Source organism: Coregonus lavaretus, assembly GCF_964263955.1.
Source record: "Coregonus lavaretus genome assembly, contig: HAP1_SCAFFOLD_1696, whole genome shotgun sequence".
NCBI lineage: Eukaryota > Metazoa > Chordata > Actinopteri > Salmoniformes > Salmonidae > Coregonus > Coregonus lavaretus.
This window is the reverse complement of record NW_028162908.1, coordinates 25,749-42,849: the sequence shown is the minus strand read 5'-3', so window position 1 is coordinate 42,849 and position 17,101 is coordinate 25,749. Positions and strand designations below refer to the sequence as shown.

General features: G+C 46.5%; 2 protein-coding genes across 2 annotated transcripts; both read left to right on the top strand.

Annotated features, from left to right (window-relative positions):
- The first annotated feature begins 291 nt into the window (after positions 1-291).
- rpl22l1 (ribosomal protein L22-like 1) lies at positions 292-3,871 on the top strand. The gene is made up of 4 exons (XM_084193479.1): positions 292-372; positions 2,910-3,023; positions 3,233-3,354; positions 3,539-3,871. Exons 1-4 carry the CDS (start codon positions 364-366, stop codon positions 3,681-3,683), a joined length of 390 nt encoding a protein of 129 aa, XP_084049605.1. The 5' UTR covers positions 292-363; the 3' UTR covers positions 3,684-3,871.
- Positions 3,872-6,888: 3,017 nt separating this feature from the next.
- On the top strand, positions 6,889-15,805 carry LOC311118693 (putative cationic amino acid transporter). Its single transcript, XM_084193480.1, has 8 exons — positions 6,889-6,976; positions 9,227-9,711; positions 10,065-10,301; positions 11,975-12,192; positions 12,423-12,569; positions 13,096-13,304; positions 13,407-14,206; positions 14,682-15,805. Exons 2-8 carry the CDS (start codon positions 9,417-9,419, stop codon positions 15,122-15,124), a joined length of 2,349 nt encoding a protein of 782 aa, XP_084049606.1. The 5' UTR covers positions 6,889-6,976; positions 9,227-9,416; the 3' UTR covers positions 15,125-15,805.
- The last annotated feature ends 1,296 nt before the right edge of the window (positions 15,806-17,101 follow it).

The following is a 17,101-nucleotide window of genomic DNA, read 5'->3' as shown; positions in this document are numbered from 1 at the left end:
CATAACATAAGAACAACCAATAATAACCAATGAAGGCCTCCATTTAAAAAAAACTAATATATACAATAGATTTAACATAAGAGATACAAAAGCTTGTAAAAATACAGCATTCAAAGGTAAACTACAGAAAAATAGTCAATTCACAACTATACAGCACCAGTGATTTATTTATTGAAAGTATGGGAATAGTATTTCCTTCATTTAATTCATCAGTGTACTGCAGTCTACAGTAGAATATCCCAAATTCCAATTTGGAATGCCGTTCACAGAACAATGACCATATTAGGCAAAGGGCTCACGTAACGACGTTTACTAACACCGCGCCTGATTGATGCAACTTCCTTTCTACTCCGCACACTCAAGATGGCACCGGTACGTGAAAAGAGCTCGACAGAAAAACCCTTCTTATCATTGTTAATTTCACTTTTACTTAACAAAATGTGCACCATTTTACATCTCAAAATGTATTTCTGGAGTTATGTGATGAAATAAAGCAAGAAACTACTCGCCATTCAATAGGCAGCTAGGCTAGGCTAAGCTAGCTAGCGTTATACGTGTTCAGTTTCAAAGTTATCATTGCTGTAAAGCAACGTCTGCCAAACTCGGTCTTGGGGACCTCAAAGGGGTGCGCGTTTTGTTTTTTGCCCTAACATATCCGCGGGAAGATGTTTTCAGTTGTGGGTGCTGATAAGTGATATAATAATGCATTCTAATAGATATTTTGCCTCACCGGATTTGCCTCGTGGTATACAGTTTCATCAAGCGTTTAGGATTTAAACACGTGGGGAAATCTTAGCAGGGTCCAGAAGAATTTTGGGCTTTTATAAACTTATTTCATGCAATTCTACTTCATTTAGGCCTACATGACATACAATTTTTAATACACAAATGAGTGGCTACTCTGACAGAAATAAAAACTACCTGGGCCCGGTTTCCCAAAAGCATCTTAGGCTAAATTGTTGGAACCATAGGATCCTATCGTTCTAAAAATTAAAACAGCCTTAAGATGTTTTTGGAAAACTGGGCCTTGGTCTTGACCTGACCCAGGGCCAATAAAAAGGGAGACAAATTGTACAATATTAGGAGGAAATATACATTTTATAGGCTCAGCTGGTAGAGCACGGCGCTTGTAACGCCAAGGTAGTGGGTTCGATCCCCGGGACCACCCATACACAAAAAAATGTATGCACGCATGACTGTAAGTCGCTTTGGATAAAAGCGTCTGCTAAATGGCATATTATATTATTATATTATAACTTCCCAGTGGCACTGACTCACCCTATGATGAAAATAACATGAATATGCGTAGCCTTCTCACCATACCAGTGATGGTCTCAAGATAGGCCTGAGCTACTTTGAAAAAGCAGTGATGTTTGTAAGTTGAGGAAAAAAATGGTAACTTCAACTGACAAATTAGTATTCTCTTTTCAGCAGTAGTGATTTGCTTTCCAATCGTATTTCCTGCGATTGTAGTTTGAAATTAGCAAAAGCGCTTTATCTGTTCACTGACAGCGTGAAGTACAATCTGTAGAAATAGAATCCATAGAACAAAAATGCCATTCAAGTCAGGACTGACAGCCATTTTGAGCATACCCGTGAGTTTACCAGTCAAATTACCAGGGTGAGGTTCCAAAACCCTTCCCAGCTAGCACATTTGACATTGCTCATCCATATATTTATTTATAGATTCTTAATTCCATTGCTTTACTTAGACTTGTGTGTATATGTTGTGAAATTGTTAGATATTTCTTGTTAAATATTACTGCACTGTCGGAGCTAGAAACACAAGCATTTCGCCACACCCGCAATAACATCTGCTAAACACGTATGTGACAAATAAAATTTGACGTTAAAGTTGTGGGAACATACGTTTTTGTTTTCCCATTGGTTCTGGGAATGAAGCCATACGTTTCCTGACTGTTAAAACTGAGTTTTTTAAACGTTCGGAGAACGGAAGTGAAAATGTAGCCTGTTTTGGGAATGTAGATTTTTAGGTTGCAGGGAGGTTCTGAGACGGTTTTTCTATGGTCCTTGAAAGTTTTCCTGGGAGGTTTTATTAACGTTCAGAGAACAGAAAAACATAGGTTACTATGTACACAGCTGATTCAAATAATGAACTCGTCAGGGTCCCCTGTAGCTCAGTTGGTAGAGCATGGCGCTTGCAACGCCAGGGTTGTGGGTTCATTTCCCACGGGGGGCCAGTATGAAAAATGTATGCAGTCACTAAACTGTAAGTCGCTCTGGATAAGAGCGTCTGCTAAATGACTAAAATGTAAACGTCAAGTTTTGATTATTTGAATCAGCTGTGTAGTGCTAGGGCGAAAACCAAAATGTGCAGCCCTCGGTCCACCCCAGGACTGAGTTTGGGAAACGCTGCTCTAAAGTAATTTCCGAGCATAGATGAGATGTTTTCCCAATTTAAAATATTTGTTTACTTTACAAGTATACATTTGGCATCCTCTTTTCACTAGCTATGGCATAAATAAGTTTGATCTAACTTTGGATTGAGGGTCAGTGTGAATTAGATCCATTTGCTATTCTCATTCCACGGAGGGCTGAGTGTCTGCAGGATTTTGCTCCTCCCTTGTACTTGATTGATTAATGAAGGTCAGTAATTAGTATGGAACTCCCCTCACCTGGTTGTCTAGGTCTTAATTGAAACGGTAAACTAGCAGACACAAAGCCCTCTACGGAATGATTTTGACACCCCTGCGTTACACTACTCTAGTCTGGTGAAAGCTGAGTCATGTTGGCATGATACCTATTCTATCCTCTTGAGAGCCATGGTTTAGAATCAGGAGTAACATTAGATGGAGGAACGCCTGTCATGGCGATCCGAGTCATAGTAGAATCATTCCTGTCCTTTTTATATTTCTATGATCTGAATGCCATGGTTTTGTGTTCCCTAGCTAAAGCAGAAGAAACAGACTGTGGTCAAGAGGACCAAAAAGGGTGTGTCCTGGAAGTTTACCCTGGACCTGACCCACCCTGTGGAGGACGGCATTCTGGACTCGGCCAACTTCGTAAGTTACCGGCCCTACTTCGCCTGACACCACCAGGCTACTGCCCATGGTCCTCCTCATCATTAAACAGGCTAAGGATATTATACTTTGTTATGTTTGCCTAACTCTGTGTGTGGACTAGGGTTCCATTCCCTAGCTGACTAGGGTTCCCTTCCCTAGCTCAAATCCTAGGGTTCTCTTCCCTAGTGTCACTATGCTCTGTCCAACAGGAAACCTTCCTCAAAGAGAGGGTAAAGGTCAACGGCAAGACAGGAAATCTGGCAAATGTTGTCGAGATCGCCCGCCTGAAGAACAAGATCAATGTCACCTCACAGAAGCAGTTATCTAAGAGGTGAGCTATTGGTGTCCATAGTCTACTACTCAGCATGCTCAATATTAACTCCATTGAGCATGCCTTTTTTTAACCAGGAGTAGGTTTGAGAAACATCCTGGCCTCTACCCTTTAGGACAGGGCTGAAGTGTTCTTCTCCCCTTCTTTGACGTCAAACTCATTCTCCTCTCCCATTGGTCCACAGGTACCTGAAATACCTGACCAAGAAGTACCTGAAGAAGAACAACCTCCGTGATTGGTTGAGAGTCGTGGCGTCGGACAAGGAGACCTACGAGCTGAGATACTTCCAGATCAGCCAGGAAGAGGAGGAGTCGGACAATGACGAGTAGAAACAAGCGCCGCCCACCTGCCCCAGCATGCAGGACTGGAGACTGGCCGGTCCCACACACACACACGTGTCACCTGGGTGTGAGGGGAAAGTCATTTGTGTTTTTCAGTGGATGGACTGCAGACTTCAGTGCACGTCATCATGAGCTGGAGTCTTGATAGGAGAATAAATGTGATCAACTAAACAGCCCTGGTGTGTTCTGCTTATTTTGTGGGTGCAAGACTGTTTCAATGAAGTATGATTTCAGTGGGGAATAATTCTCCCAGAATTTCTGATGACCACCACAGGTGTAATTCCTAGTATGTCCACCTGATGTCACCAGGAGCTGAGTGATACTGTGTCCTGTTATATTGTTATACAGTGTGCAGATCAGCACGGCTAACAGCAATGTTGGATAAACCGGTAGGTTTTTTAGAATGTAAAATAAATAACCTCACCGACGCACTGCTCTTAGAAGATGGAGTACGGTGTTATCATACTATAACCAGAGCACAAACCCTACTACTGTATGATCTTTGCTATACCCCACCCACAGTGTAGATACCCCAGGCTCTGCAGCCTTCAGTTCACTATAACGCAAACAAGTCTTTCTGACCAACTAACTGTTAATGTGTAGCGTTTAGGTAGCAGTAGTCTGTATGTTGGGCTGAGTCTGTGTCCGAACCAAATGCAGGTGGTTTACTATTGTTCCGTTGTGCTGCCAAGACATGTTCTGGACAAAACACCGTGAAGCTCTCGGCTCTGTGGTAGCAGTTGTCTTCTTTATATTTTATTGTTTTTCTAGTTTGGTGTGTCAGAATGCCAGTGAGTTTCCTTAATCTGTTATATAACCGTCTACCTTGGCTGATGTTAGAATGCCAGTTAATGTTTTATAATCCCAGGAGCAGAGTGACGTTTTCCTGGGGATGATCCCACCCTTTCATCTGTGAGGGTGTATATTTGCTTGTGTAGATGTGTTGGGTTAAGTGCTAGTCTGTGCCACAGTTCACAGTAACGGCTTGTCTCAAGTACGTTTTTACGTTCTGGAACGTTCAATTGAACTGAAAGGGTGCTGTACTGAACGACCAGTTGAAAACCGGGGAGGGGTTGGGTTGAGGGTTGGGAACGCTGTCAGCATGGCCAAGGCCCTTTAAATACGTCACTCATTGCTTCAAGCCACACCCCCCCAAACGGGAGCAAATGTACCCCAAAGTCTGTTCAAGTAAGTTTTGGAGAAACGCATTCTTCAGTACAAACCGTTCCACAACGTAGCAAACGTTCAAGCAAACTGAGCGCACCCCTGGTTTGTTAGGCGTGTCTGATTGTGTGTGGATGCGTTGGTCTTTTCTCACTCTGATCTGCTCTCATCTGCTGTGGATAAAGCACCGCCTTAGGAATGCCCAGTGCCCATTTCACCCTGAATGACCCTGCAACTGCCCAGTAGTGTGTTTTTCTGTCTTTGTCCACGTGTGTGTGCTTCTTTAACTGAGTCTCATTGTTTCTGCTCTATAGCGCAGGGAACTGTGTGTGTGTGAGCATGTGTGTCATTAGCGCTGAGACTGATTAGTCAGACTGCAGGTAGGCAACCCGATCTGTTCTGTCAGATGACAAGCAGATTACAACAACAATACAATACTGAGCAGCACAGTAGCTATAACATTGTCCTCAGACCATACCTAGTGCTATACCCCAGCCCACATGATCCAAAACCCTTTATACCCCAGCCCACATGATCCAAAACCCTTTATACCCCAGCCCACATGATCCTAAACCCCTTTATACCCCAGCCCACATGATCCTAAACCCCTTTATACCCCAGCCCACATGATCCTAAACCCCTTATACCCCAGCCCACATGATCCTAAACCCCTTTATACCCCAGCCCACATGATCCTAAACCCCTTTATACCCCAGCCCACATGATCCTAAACCCCTTTATACCCCAGCCCTCATGATCCTAAACCCCTTATACCCCAGCCCACATGATCCTAAACCCCTTATACCCCAGCCCACATGATCCTAAACCCCTTTATACCCCAGCCCACATGATCCTAAACCCTTTATACCCCAGCCCACATGATCCTAAACCCTTTATACCCCAGCCCACATGATCCTAAACCCCTTTATAACCCAGCCCTCAACAGTCAACACCACAAAAATAACCTGGAGAAGAGAGAGGAGGGTCATTAAATATTATCTCCACCTTAAACTCCTCTCCTCCATCATCTCTCTGTTCCTCAGGGGTCTTAGATCTCTCCTTTCTGCTGACACTAAATCCACTGCTGGGATCCCCTTGATCCAGGCCTATGGGATCTAATATAAGAGGGCTGTTGATCAGATGAGGTCAGTAGCACTCACACATAGCTAGGGTCTAGTGGTGTATTTAACCATTGACTGACTGAGTCTCTCCCGTCTATAGACACACCTGGCTCATTCCCAGGTCTCCTACGGGATCAGCACAACAGCACCAGGACAGCTAGACAGACACACACCCAGGTCTCCTACGGGATCAGCACAACAGCACCAGGACAGCTAGACAGACACACACCCAGGTCTCCTACGGGATCAGCACAACAGCACCAGGACAGCTAGACAGACACACACCCAGGTCTCCTACGGGATCAGCACAACAGCACCAGGACAGCTAGACAGACACACACCCAGGTCTCCTACGGGATCAGCACAACAGCACCAGGACAGCTAGACAGACACACACCCAGGTCTCCTACGGGATCAGCACAACAGCACCAGGACAGCTAGACAGACACACACCCAGGTCTCCTACGGGATCAGCACAACAGCACCAGGACAGCTAGACAGACACACACCCAGGTCTCCTACGGGATCAGCACAACAGCACCAGGACAGCTAGACAGACACACACCCAGGTCTCCTACGGGATCAGCACAACAGCACCAGGACAGCTAGACAGACACACACCCAGGTCTCCTACGGGATCAGCACAACAGCACCAGGACAGCTAGACAGACACACACCCAGGTCTCCTACGGGATCAGCACAACAGCACCAGGACAGCTAGACAGACACACACCCAGGTCTCCTACGGGATCAGCACAACAGCACCAGGACAGCTAGACAGACACACACCCAGGCTAGCTCCTTGGTGATGAATAATAGACTTGTCTCTGATCACATGGACTGGCTACTGAATAATTGACCCCCTTCTCTCCCTGCGACCTCCTCTTTCGCCTCCTCCCAGTCCGGCCTTGGCTGCTCTCTCTTTCTCTGCAGTAGACATGGAACCAAGTTAAAGCTCCTATATTTGCCGATTCTCCTGGGGAAAGCACGAAACAGGTGAGTGTTCATTCTGTGTCCTGTATGTGCGTTCATGTACATATGTGTTGAAAGACTAGAGATATGTTCTATGTTATTCACCTGTCTGTTGTGGTCTCGCCTGTCTGTCAGTCACCTGTCTGTCAGTCACCTGTCTGGGGCGGCAGGTAGCTTAGTGGTTAAGAGCGTTGTGCCAGTAACCGAAAGGTCGCTGGTTCTAATCCCCGAGCCGACTAGGTGTCGATGTGCCCTTGAGCAAGGCACTTAACCCTAATTGCTCATGTAAGTCGCTCTGGATAAGAGCGTCTGCTAAATGATTAAAATGTAATGTAAATGTCAGTCACCTGTGGGTTCTTTATTGTGAAGCTGCAGCCTACATATGGAAACCTGTTTTTTTATTCATATAGACTTACAGTTGAAGTCGGAAGTTTACATACACTTAGGTTGGAGTCATTAAAACTTGTTTTTCAACCACTCCACAAATTTCTTGTTAACAATCTATAGTTTTGGCAAGTCGGTTAGGACATCTACTTTGTGCATGACACAAGTAATTTTTCCAACAATTGTTTACAGACAGATTATTTCACTTATAATTCACTGTATCACAATTCCAGTGGGTCAGAAGTTTACATACACTAAGTTGACTGTGCCTTTAAACAGCTTGGAAAATTCCAGAAAAATATGTCATGGCTTTAGAAGCTTCTGGTATGCTAATTGACATCATTTGAGTCAATTGGAGGTGTACCTGTGGATGTATTTCAAGGCCTACCTTCAAACTCAGTGCCTCTTTGCTTGACATCATGGGAAAATCTAAAGAAATCAGCAAAGACCTCAGGAAAGAAATTGTAGACCTCCACAAGTCTGGTTCATCCTTGGGAGCAATTTCCAAACGCCTGAAGGTACCACGTTCATCTGTACAAACAATAGTACGCAAGTATAAACACCATGGGACCACACAGCCGTCATACCGCTCAGGAAGGAGACACATTCTGTCTCCTAGAGATGAACGTACTTTGGTGCGAAAAGTGCAAATCAATCCCAGAACAACAGCAAAGGACCTTGTGAAGATGCTGGAGGAAACAGGTACAAAAGTATCTATATCCACAGTAAAACGAGTCCTATATCGACATGACCTGAAAGGCCGCTCAGCAAGGAAGAAGCCACTGCTCCAAAACCGCCATAAAAAAGCCAGACTACGGTTTGCAACTGCACATGGGGACAAAGATCTTACTTTTTGGAGAAATGTCCTCTGGTCTGATGAAACAAAAATAGAACTGTTTGGCCATAATGACCATCGTTATGTTTGGAGGAAAAGGGTGCTGCTTGCAAGCCGAAGAACACCATCCCAACCGTGAAGCACGGGGTGGCAGCATCATGCTGTGGGGGTGCTTTGCTGCAGGAGGGACTGGTGCACTTCACAAAATAGATGGCATCATGAAGAAGGAAATTTATGTGGATATATTGAAGCAACATCTCAAGACATCAGTCAGGAAGTTAAAGCTTGGTCGCAAATGGGTCTTCCAAAAGGACAATGACCCCAAGCATACTTCCAAAGTTGTGGCAAAATGGCTTAAGGACAACAAAGTCAAGGTATTGGAGTGGCCATCACAAAGCCCTGTCCTCAATCCTATAGAAAATGTGTGGGCAGAACTGAAAAAGCATGTGAGAGCAAGGAGGCCTACAAACCTGACTCAGTTACACCAGCTCTGTCAGGAGGAATGGGCCAAAATTCACCCAACTTATTGTGGGAAGCTTGTGAAAGGCTACCCGAATCGTTTGACCCAAGTTAAACAATTTAAAGGCAATGCTACCAAATACTAATTGAGTGTATGTAAACTTCTGACCCACTGGGACTGTGATGAAAGAAATAAAAGCTGAAATCATTCTCTCTACTATTATTCTGACATTTCACATTCTTAAAATAAAGTGGTGATCCTAACTGACCATTTTATTTTGTTCCTCAGGGAAATGTACCTTATTTAAATCAGTAACTTAATGTTACTGTCAGTAGTATAAGTTATAGTTGTAGACTGAGGGTAGTTTGTTGTCTGTCGGCTGAAGTTGGTGTAGTTCTCCGCTGTGATGGGGGATCAGGTGCTGTCTGATGAATGTTTTAGAGGGAGTCTCGCTCCAGTGAGAGAGGAGAAAAGGTGATGCCTGTGTGTTCTAGTTATAGGTTTACCAGCATCACCTGTGTTCAGGTAACGCACTCACTGTCTGTCAATCTGTCTAACATTTACAACAAAAGTTTTTTTCTGTGTTTTTACGGAGAGACCTCAGAGCAAACTTCAACTCCAGAACAGTGTGGACTGAAGCTGGCATGGATACCCTCTGACAGAGAGAGAGAGAGAGAGCCAAATGAGAGGGAAAGAATGATCAAGTAATAGATGAATAAATAGGAAAGGAGGAAACACAAACACACACACACACACACACACACCCATCCCCTGTTCCCACCGCTATGGCAGAATGGCTGAGGCGTGTGTCCTGGAGCGATGCGTGGTACAACCTGTACTCCCGCCTGCTCAGGACCAAACCTGTGGGCAGGATGGGGCAGGGGTCAGAGGTCAGCGATGATATCACAGAGGTAGGGGGGCTGGCTAGGGTCCTGACGACAGCTGACCTGGTGTCGCTAGGGGTGGGGAGCTGTGTTGGCACGGGGATGTACGTGGTTGCCGGGCTGGTTGCTAAGGAGATGGCGGGGCCGGGAGTGATCCTGTCTTTCATCATCGCTGCTGTGGCTTCTATACTGTCAGGTCAGACACACACACACACACACACACACACACCCACGGCTGTGGCTTCTATACTGTCAGGTCAGACACACACACACACATACACACACACACACACACACACACACACACACACGGCTGTGGCTTCTATACTGTCAGGTCAGACACACACACACACACACACACACACACATACACACGGCTGTGGCTTCTATACTGTCAGGTCAGACACACACACACACACACACACACACACACACGGATGTGGCTTCTATACTGTCAGGTCAGACACACACACACATATTTGTGTTTGTAGTAGTTTGACATGTATGTGTGTTTAACCTGGGTCAAATGTGTGTCTCTCTCTCTTCCAGGTGTGTGTTATGCAGAGTTTGGCGTGCGTGTCCCTAAGACAACAGGGTCAGCCTACACCTACAGCTATGTCACAGTGGGGGAGTGTACGGCCTTTTTCATTGGCTGGAATCTGATCCTGGAGTACCTGATTGGTACAGCAGCTGGGGCGTCGGCTCTCAGCAGCATGTTTGACTCACTGGCCAATCACAGTATCTCCAGCTACATGATAACACACCTGGGGACACTCAGAGGCCTGGGTGAGTGAGTGACTGTGTGTATATACAGTGAGGGAAAAAAGTATTTGATCCCCTGCTGATTTTGTACGTTTGCCCACTGACAAAGACGTGATCAGTCTATAATTTTAATGGTAGGTTTATTTGAACAGTGAGAGACAGAATAACAACAAAAAAATCCAGAAAAACGCATGTCCAAAATGTTATAAATTGATTTGCATTTTAATGAGAGAAATAAGTATTTGACCCCTCTGCAAAACATGACTTAGTACTTGGTGGAAAAACCCTTGTTGGCAATCACAGAGGTCAGACGTTTCTTGTAGTTGGCCACCAGGTTTGCACACATCTCAAGAGGGATTTTGTCCCACTCCTCTTTGCAGATCTTCTCCAAGTCATTAAGGTTTTGAGGCTGACGTTTGGCAACTCGAACCTTCAGCTCCCTCCACAGATTTTCTATGGAATGAAGGTCTGGAGACTGGCTAGGCCACTCCAGGACCTTAATGTGCTTCTTCTTGAGCCACTCCTTTGTTGCCTTGGCCGTGTGTTTTGGGTCATTGTCATGCTGGAATACCCATCCACGACCCATTTTCAATGCCCTGGCTGAGGGAAGGAGGTTCTCACCCAAGATTTGACGGTACATGGCCCTGTCCAACGTCCCTTTGATATGGTGAAGTTGTCCTGTCCCCTTAGCAGAAAACACCCCCAAAACATAATGTTTCCACCTCCATGTTTGACGGTGGGGATGGTGTTCTTGGGGTCATTGGCAGCATTCCTCCTCCTCCAAACACGGCGAGTTGAGTTGATGCCAAAGAGCTCGATTTTGGTCTCATCTGACCACAACAATTTCACCCAGTTCTCCTCTGAATCATTCAGATGTTCACTGGCAAACTTCAGACGGGCCTGTATATGTGCTTTCTTGAGCAGGGGGACCTTGCGGGCGCTGCAGGATTTCAGTCCTTCACGGCGTAGTGTGTTACCAATTGTTTTCTTGGTGACTATGTTCCCAGCTGCCTTGAGATCATTGACAAGATCCTCCCGTGTAGTTCTGGGCTGATTCCTCACCGTTCTCATGATCATTGCAACTCCACGAGGTGAGATCTTGCATGGAGCCCCAGGCCGAGGGAGATTGACAGTACTTTTGTGTTTCTTCCATTTGCGAATAATAGCACCAACTGTTGTCACCTTCTCACCAAGCTGCTTGGCGATGGTCTTGTAGCCCATTCCAGCCTTGTGTAGGTCTACAATCTTGTCCCTGACATCCTTGGAGAGCTCTTTGGTCTTGGCCATGGTGGAGAGTTTGGAATCTGATTGATTGATTGCTTCTGTGGACAGGTGTCTTTTATACAGGTAACAAGCTGAGATTAGGAGCACTGCCTTTAAGAGTGTGCTCCTAATCTCAGCTCGTTACCTGTATAAAAGACACCTGGGAGCCAGAAATCTTTCTGCTTGAGAGGGTGTTAAATACTTATTTCCCTCATTAAAATGCAAAAATCAATTTATAACATTTTTGACGTGCGTTTTTCTGGATTTTGTTGTTGTTATTCTGTCTCTCACTGTTCAAATAAACCTCTCTCACTTATCATGTCTTTGTCAGTGGGCAAACGTACAAAATCAGCAGGGGATCAAATACTTTTTTCCCTCACTGTATGTGTGTTTGTGTGTGTGTGTCTATAATCTCCCCTCCCCCTCCCCTGCAGGTAAAGGGGAGGAGTCGTACCCTGATGTCCTGGCCATGGCCATATCGCTGGTTGTCACGGTGATTGTGTCGTTAGGGGTTCGTAACTCGGTAGGGTTGAATAACGTTCTGAACATGGTCAACCTGGTAGTGTGGTGCTTCCTGGTCATCGCTGGACTCTTCTTCCTCTCTGCTGACAACTGGGAGGCGGGAAACTTCCTGCCCTACGGATGGTCCGGGGTAAGAGATATGCTCAGCTAAACGCAGTCACACACGAATATGCAGGCACACACACACACACACACACACACACACACACACACACACACACACACACACACACACACACACACACACACACACACACACACACACACACACCAGCATTCACCTAGACACACACACACATATCCATAAACACACACACACACAACACATTAACCTCGCTCTGCTGTGTGTTTGTGTACCAGGTGATGAAGGGAGCAGCCACCTGTTTCTATGCCTTCATAGGGTTTGACATCATCGCTACGACAGGAGAAGAAGCCAAGAGTCCCAACACCTCTATACCCTATGCTATTACTGCTAGTCTGATAACCTGCCTGACTGCATACGTCTCTGTGAGTACACACACACCTCCATCCTCTCTGCTATTACTGCTAGTCTGATAACCTGCCTGACTGCATACGTCTCTGTGAGTACACACACACCTCCATCCTCTCTGCTATTACTGCTAGTCTGATAACCTGCCTGACTGCATACATCTCTGTGAGTACACACACACCTCCATCCTCTCTGCTATTACTGCCTTAATTATTACGTGTGTGTGTGTCTTTGTCTGTGTGGTACTAATGTGTGTGTATCCCTCCCTAGGTGTCTGTGTGGTATTAATGTGTGTGTATCCCTCCCTAGGTGTCTGTGTGGTATTAATGTGTGTGTATCCCTCCCTAGGTGTCTGTGTGGTATTAATGTGTGTGTATCCCTCCCTAGGTGTCTGTGTGGTATTAATGTGTGTGTATCCCTCCCTAGGTGTCTGTGTGGTATTAATGTGTGTGTATCCCTCCCTAGGTGTCTGTGTGGTATTAATGTGTGTGTATCCCTCCCTAGGTGTCTGTGTGGTATTAATGTGTGTGTATCCCTCCCTAGGTGTCTGTGATTCTGACTCTGATGGTTCCTTATGACCTGATCGATGGTTCAGCTCCTCTGATGGAGATGTTTGCAGTGCATGGGTTCCTGCCGGGGAAATACATAGTGGCTGTAGGGTCCATAGCTGGCCTCACTGTTAGTCTACTGGGCTCCTTGTTCCCCATGCCCAGGGTCATATACGCTATGGCTAGAGATGGACTGCTCTTCAGGTGAACACCACACACACACATACTAATGTTATTAAGATGAATGTTCACTAAGTGTCCACACAGACTAGTGGTATTAATGTGTGTCTATTCCTGTGTGTGTAGGTTCCTGGCCAACGTCTCTCCGTACACTCACACTCCAGCAGTAGCGTGTTTGGTGTCTGGCTGTCTGGCTGCTCTCATGTCTCTCCTTGTCTCCCTTCAAGATCTCATAGAGATGATGTCTATAGGAACACTACTGGCTTACACCCTGGTCAGTGTGTGTGTCCTGCTGCTCCGCTACCAGCCCGACACAGACACACACAACTTCCTGCCTGGGGAGGAAGAGGAGGGGCCTAAGAAGAAAGAGGGCGTGATGGTGGAATGCGATGAAGGAACTCTGCCCACCAACGACGACCAGATGTTGATTGGAGGATCAGACCCTGACAGCTCCAGCTACCAATCGAGCGGTGTTGCAGGTGAACCTGGTGATTCTGGCAGCTTCCACACCGGCCCCTCCTCGCTGTTGAAGAGGGTTCTAGGTAGTCGTTACTCCACCCTGCGTGTCCGCCTGGGGATCCCTGATGCCTCGGCCCGTCCCACCCCGTCCTCTGGTCGCATGGTGACACGCTGCACCCTCCTCCTCTTCCTCCTCTCCTTCCTACTCTGGGCCACTGTCATCTTCGGCGTGGAACGAGGGACCGGAGCAGGCTCCGCCGTTTCAGGGATCATAGCGACACTATTGGCGGGCAAAATAGCAACCATACTGATGGTGATCGTGCGCCAGCCGGAGAGTGGGCGGAGCCTGCCCTACATGGCGCCGTGCGTGCCGTTTGTCCCCGCGGTGGCCATCTTGGTGAACTCCTACCTGATGCTGAAACTGTCACCGCTCACCTGGGCACGCTTCGCTGTCTGGTGCACTCTGGGTAAGTTAGACTGTCTCTTCAACACTAGTCACTTCCTTCATGTGGAGAAGAGAGCCTCCTCTCTCCCCCCTCTCTCCCTCCACCCTCCTGCATCCCTCTCTCCCCCCTCTCTCCCTCTACCCTCCTGCATCCCTCTCTCCCCCCTCTCTCCCTCTACCCTCCTGCATCCCTCTCTCCCCCCTCTCTCCCTCTACCCTCCTGCATCCCTCTCTCCCCCCTCTCTCCCTCTACCCTCCTGCATCCCTCTCTCCCCCCTCTCTCCCTCTACCCTCCTGCATCCCTCTCTCCCCCCTCTCTCCCTCTACCCTCCTGCATCCCTCTCTCCCCCCTCTCTCCCTCCACCCTCCTGCATCCCTCTCTCCCCTTATCTTTCCATCCTCCATCTGCTCCTCTCTTTCCTTCCCCTATCCTCTTTCTAGGTGTACTGATCTACGGTTGCTATGGGATGTGATATTATTATGGTCTGTCTCTCTAGGTATACTGATTTACGGTTGCTATGGGATATGGAACAGCTCTTTGGAGATCAGTACCAGAGAGGAACAGGCTCACGCCAGCACCTACCAGCGCTATGACGATCACCTCGACGACACCTTCTCCCCAGACAATGACCTTGACCCCCAGGACAACCAGGAAGAGGGGCGCTACCAGGGCTGGTCAGCGGAGAAGGGCTACCACTACCAACAGCAAAACCAGGATCAGAACCATGATCAGGAGGGTGACCAGTACCAAAACCAGTTTCAAGATGGGAACCAAGATGGTAACCAGTACCAGGATGGAAACCAGTATGAGGATGGCTCCCAGTACCAGAACCAGTCGGGTTACCAGTCCGGCCCTCAGGGCTCCTCTAGGGGATCCAGGGGACGAACCAATCAGGGCTACACAGATCCACAGGAACCCGAGGGCTCCTCTTATGAGTGACAGCTGCAGCGGAACACACCTACTTCCTGTTTCTCTGGCACTAGAGGAGAGGAAGGGCAGAGGGCTGCTGAATTCCTCATCAACCCCAAGCCCCACCCCCTACACCATAGGCACTTGAGTAGACCTGAGAGGACAGGACATGTGAGCTATATGGCAACGATTCCACCTGGTCTATCAAAGGGCAAAATATTAATACTTATCCAATCCTCTTAGATCTACACTAGTGCCTAGAGGGTGGATTTCAGGGGAAGCGAGAGAGGGAAGAGAGGAAGATGGAGACCCCTTTATCCTGCTGGGGATGGAGAGATGAAACGATAAACTAATGAACGAGTGAGTGAGTGAATGAATGAACTTTATTGACTTTTACAGAGATTACTCTTACATATTGAGTTTTCTGGTTGGAAAGAGTCACTATCACAAAAATACAGATTAGTTTATTTAACACTGCATTATAAACATACATACAACATGCTGTGTATAACATCTATCTATCTATCAATCAATCAATCGGACAATGAATCAATTATACTGGCGCAAACGTTCTCTTATACTATCTAATATTCGGACTCCTCTGGTGTGACATTGTACCTGGATGAGTTGGTTGGAAAATATTTAAGCTAATTTTGTTTTAAGAGTGTGATCATTCAAAAAGGAAAGTATTTATTGTTGAATCAGAGTGTGTAAATGTGTGCAGAGAGAGTGATCTGTGTTTTGCTGTTGTCTGATAAACTTTCAATAAAACATTGAATAAAATTAATACATCTGAGAGAACACCTGTCTTTGTTCCCTCACTACACTAGAACACAGAACACTAGAACACCAGTGGTGGAGAAGGAGGAGGAGTGGAATTCCAGTGAACAGGATGGAACTCTGGGGGAAAAGCTGAGGAGGATGGTGCACCTGGCCAGCTTCCTGTCTGGCAGGATGTGAGGTCACGGTCGTCAGGATGAGGTCATGGTCATGAAGACTGGCCAGCCATGTGAATGTCCAGATGGTGGATGTGTCTCTGCAGCTCATACCCCTCTTTACATACACTCTCACACGTGGGCGCTCTTGGCGTGGTTAACTGTGACTACAGCGGTAGCGACAGGGTTGATTGGTGTGGCGGCGCCCCCTGCCTGTCTGGAGTAGTAGTAGCTGTTCTCCTGCCACTGGGGGTTCCCCGAGGGGTCATCACCGTGGCAACACAGAATCATAAAGCTCCCCAGGAGACAGAGGAAGGCACTGACCCATCTGGCGTAGAGTGAGATGCCGAATGACATCAGACCCTCTTCTGCATGAGCACCAATAGCAAACCAGATGGTCGACCCCAATCCACAGAGGGCTGGAAAGAGAGAGGGTGGAGAGAAAGAGAGTTCAGTCAGCTGTTGTCCACCAGCTGCGTCTGTCCCTATCACAAGGCTTCTGACAGGGACTTTGTGTCCAACACAGAAAGCACTTTCCAGTTTAGAGAGAGGGTGATCTGAGCCGGTCCCAAAACATCCCATAGCCTGACACAGCATCATTAATCAATATAGGATAACATTAAGTTGTGTGGGATGTTTGTGTCTTCATGATTTATGATACAGTTTACATTTTAACCCTTTAATCCTATTCTCAATCGGCTGGTAGAGCATGTTGTGACAATGGATTTAGAAGTGGATATGAAAAAAATCTTCACTTGAACTCCCCCAGCCCTCCTGCACTAATGTACATAATTTTTATCGTTTTGGGTTGTTGTAGTTTAGTGTTGTGGCACTCTAACTTTGTCCACTCAGAGGGCTGTAAGAAAACTCAAAATCAGTCACCAAAGACATGAGATAAAAGGCAGGAATTCAGTTGGTGAGTGATTAATATTGCACCATTCCTTAGTAGAGACCTTGAAGAGTAGGAATATGAAAATAAATAGTTAAAATGTAAAAAAGGCTAAAAAGCAAGAATTTTGTAAAAATGTGCTCAACCAGACGATTCATATGTAAGTAAAAAGTATGTTTATTG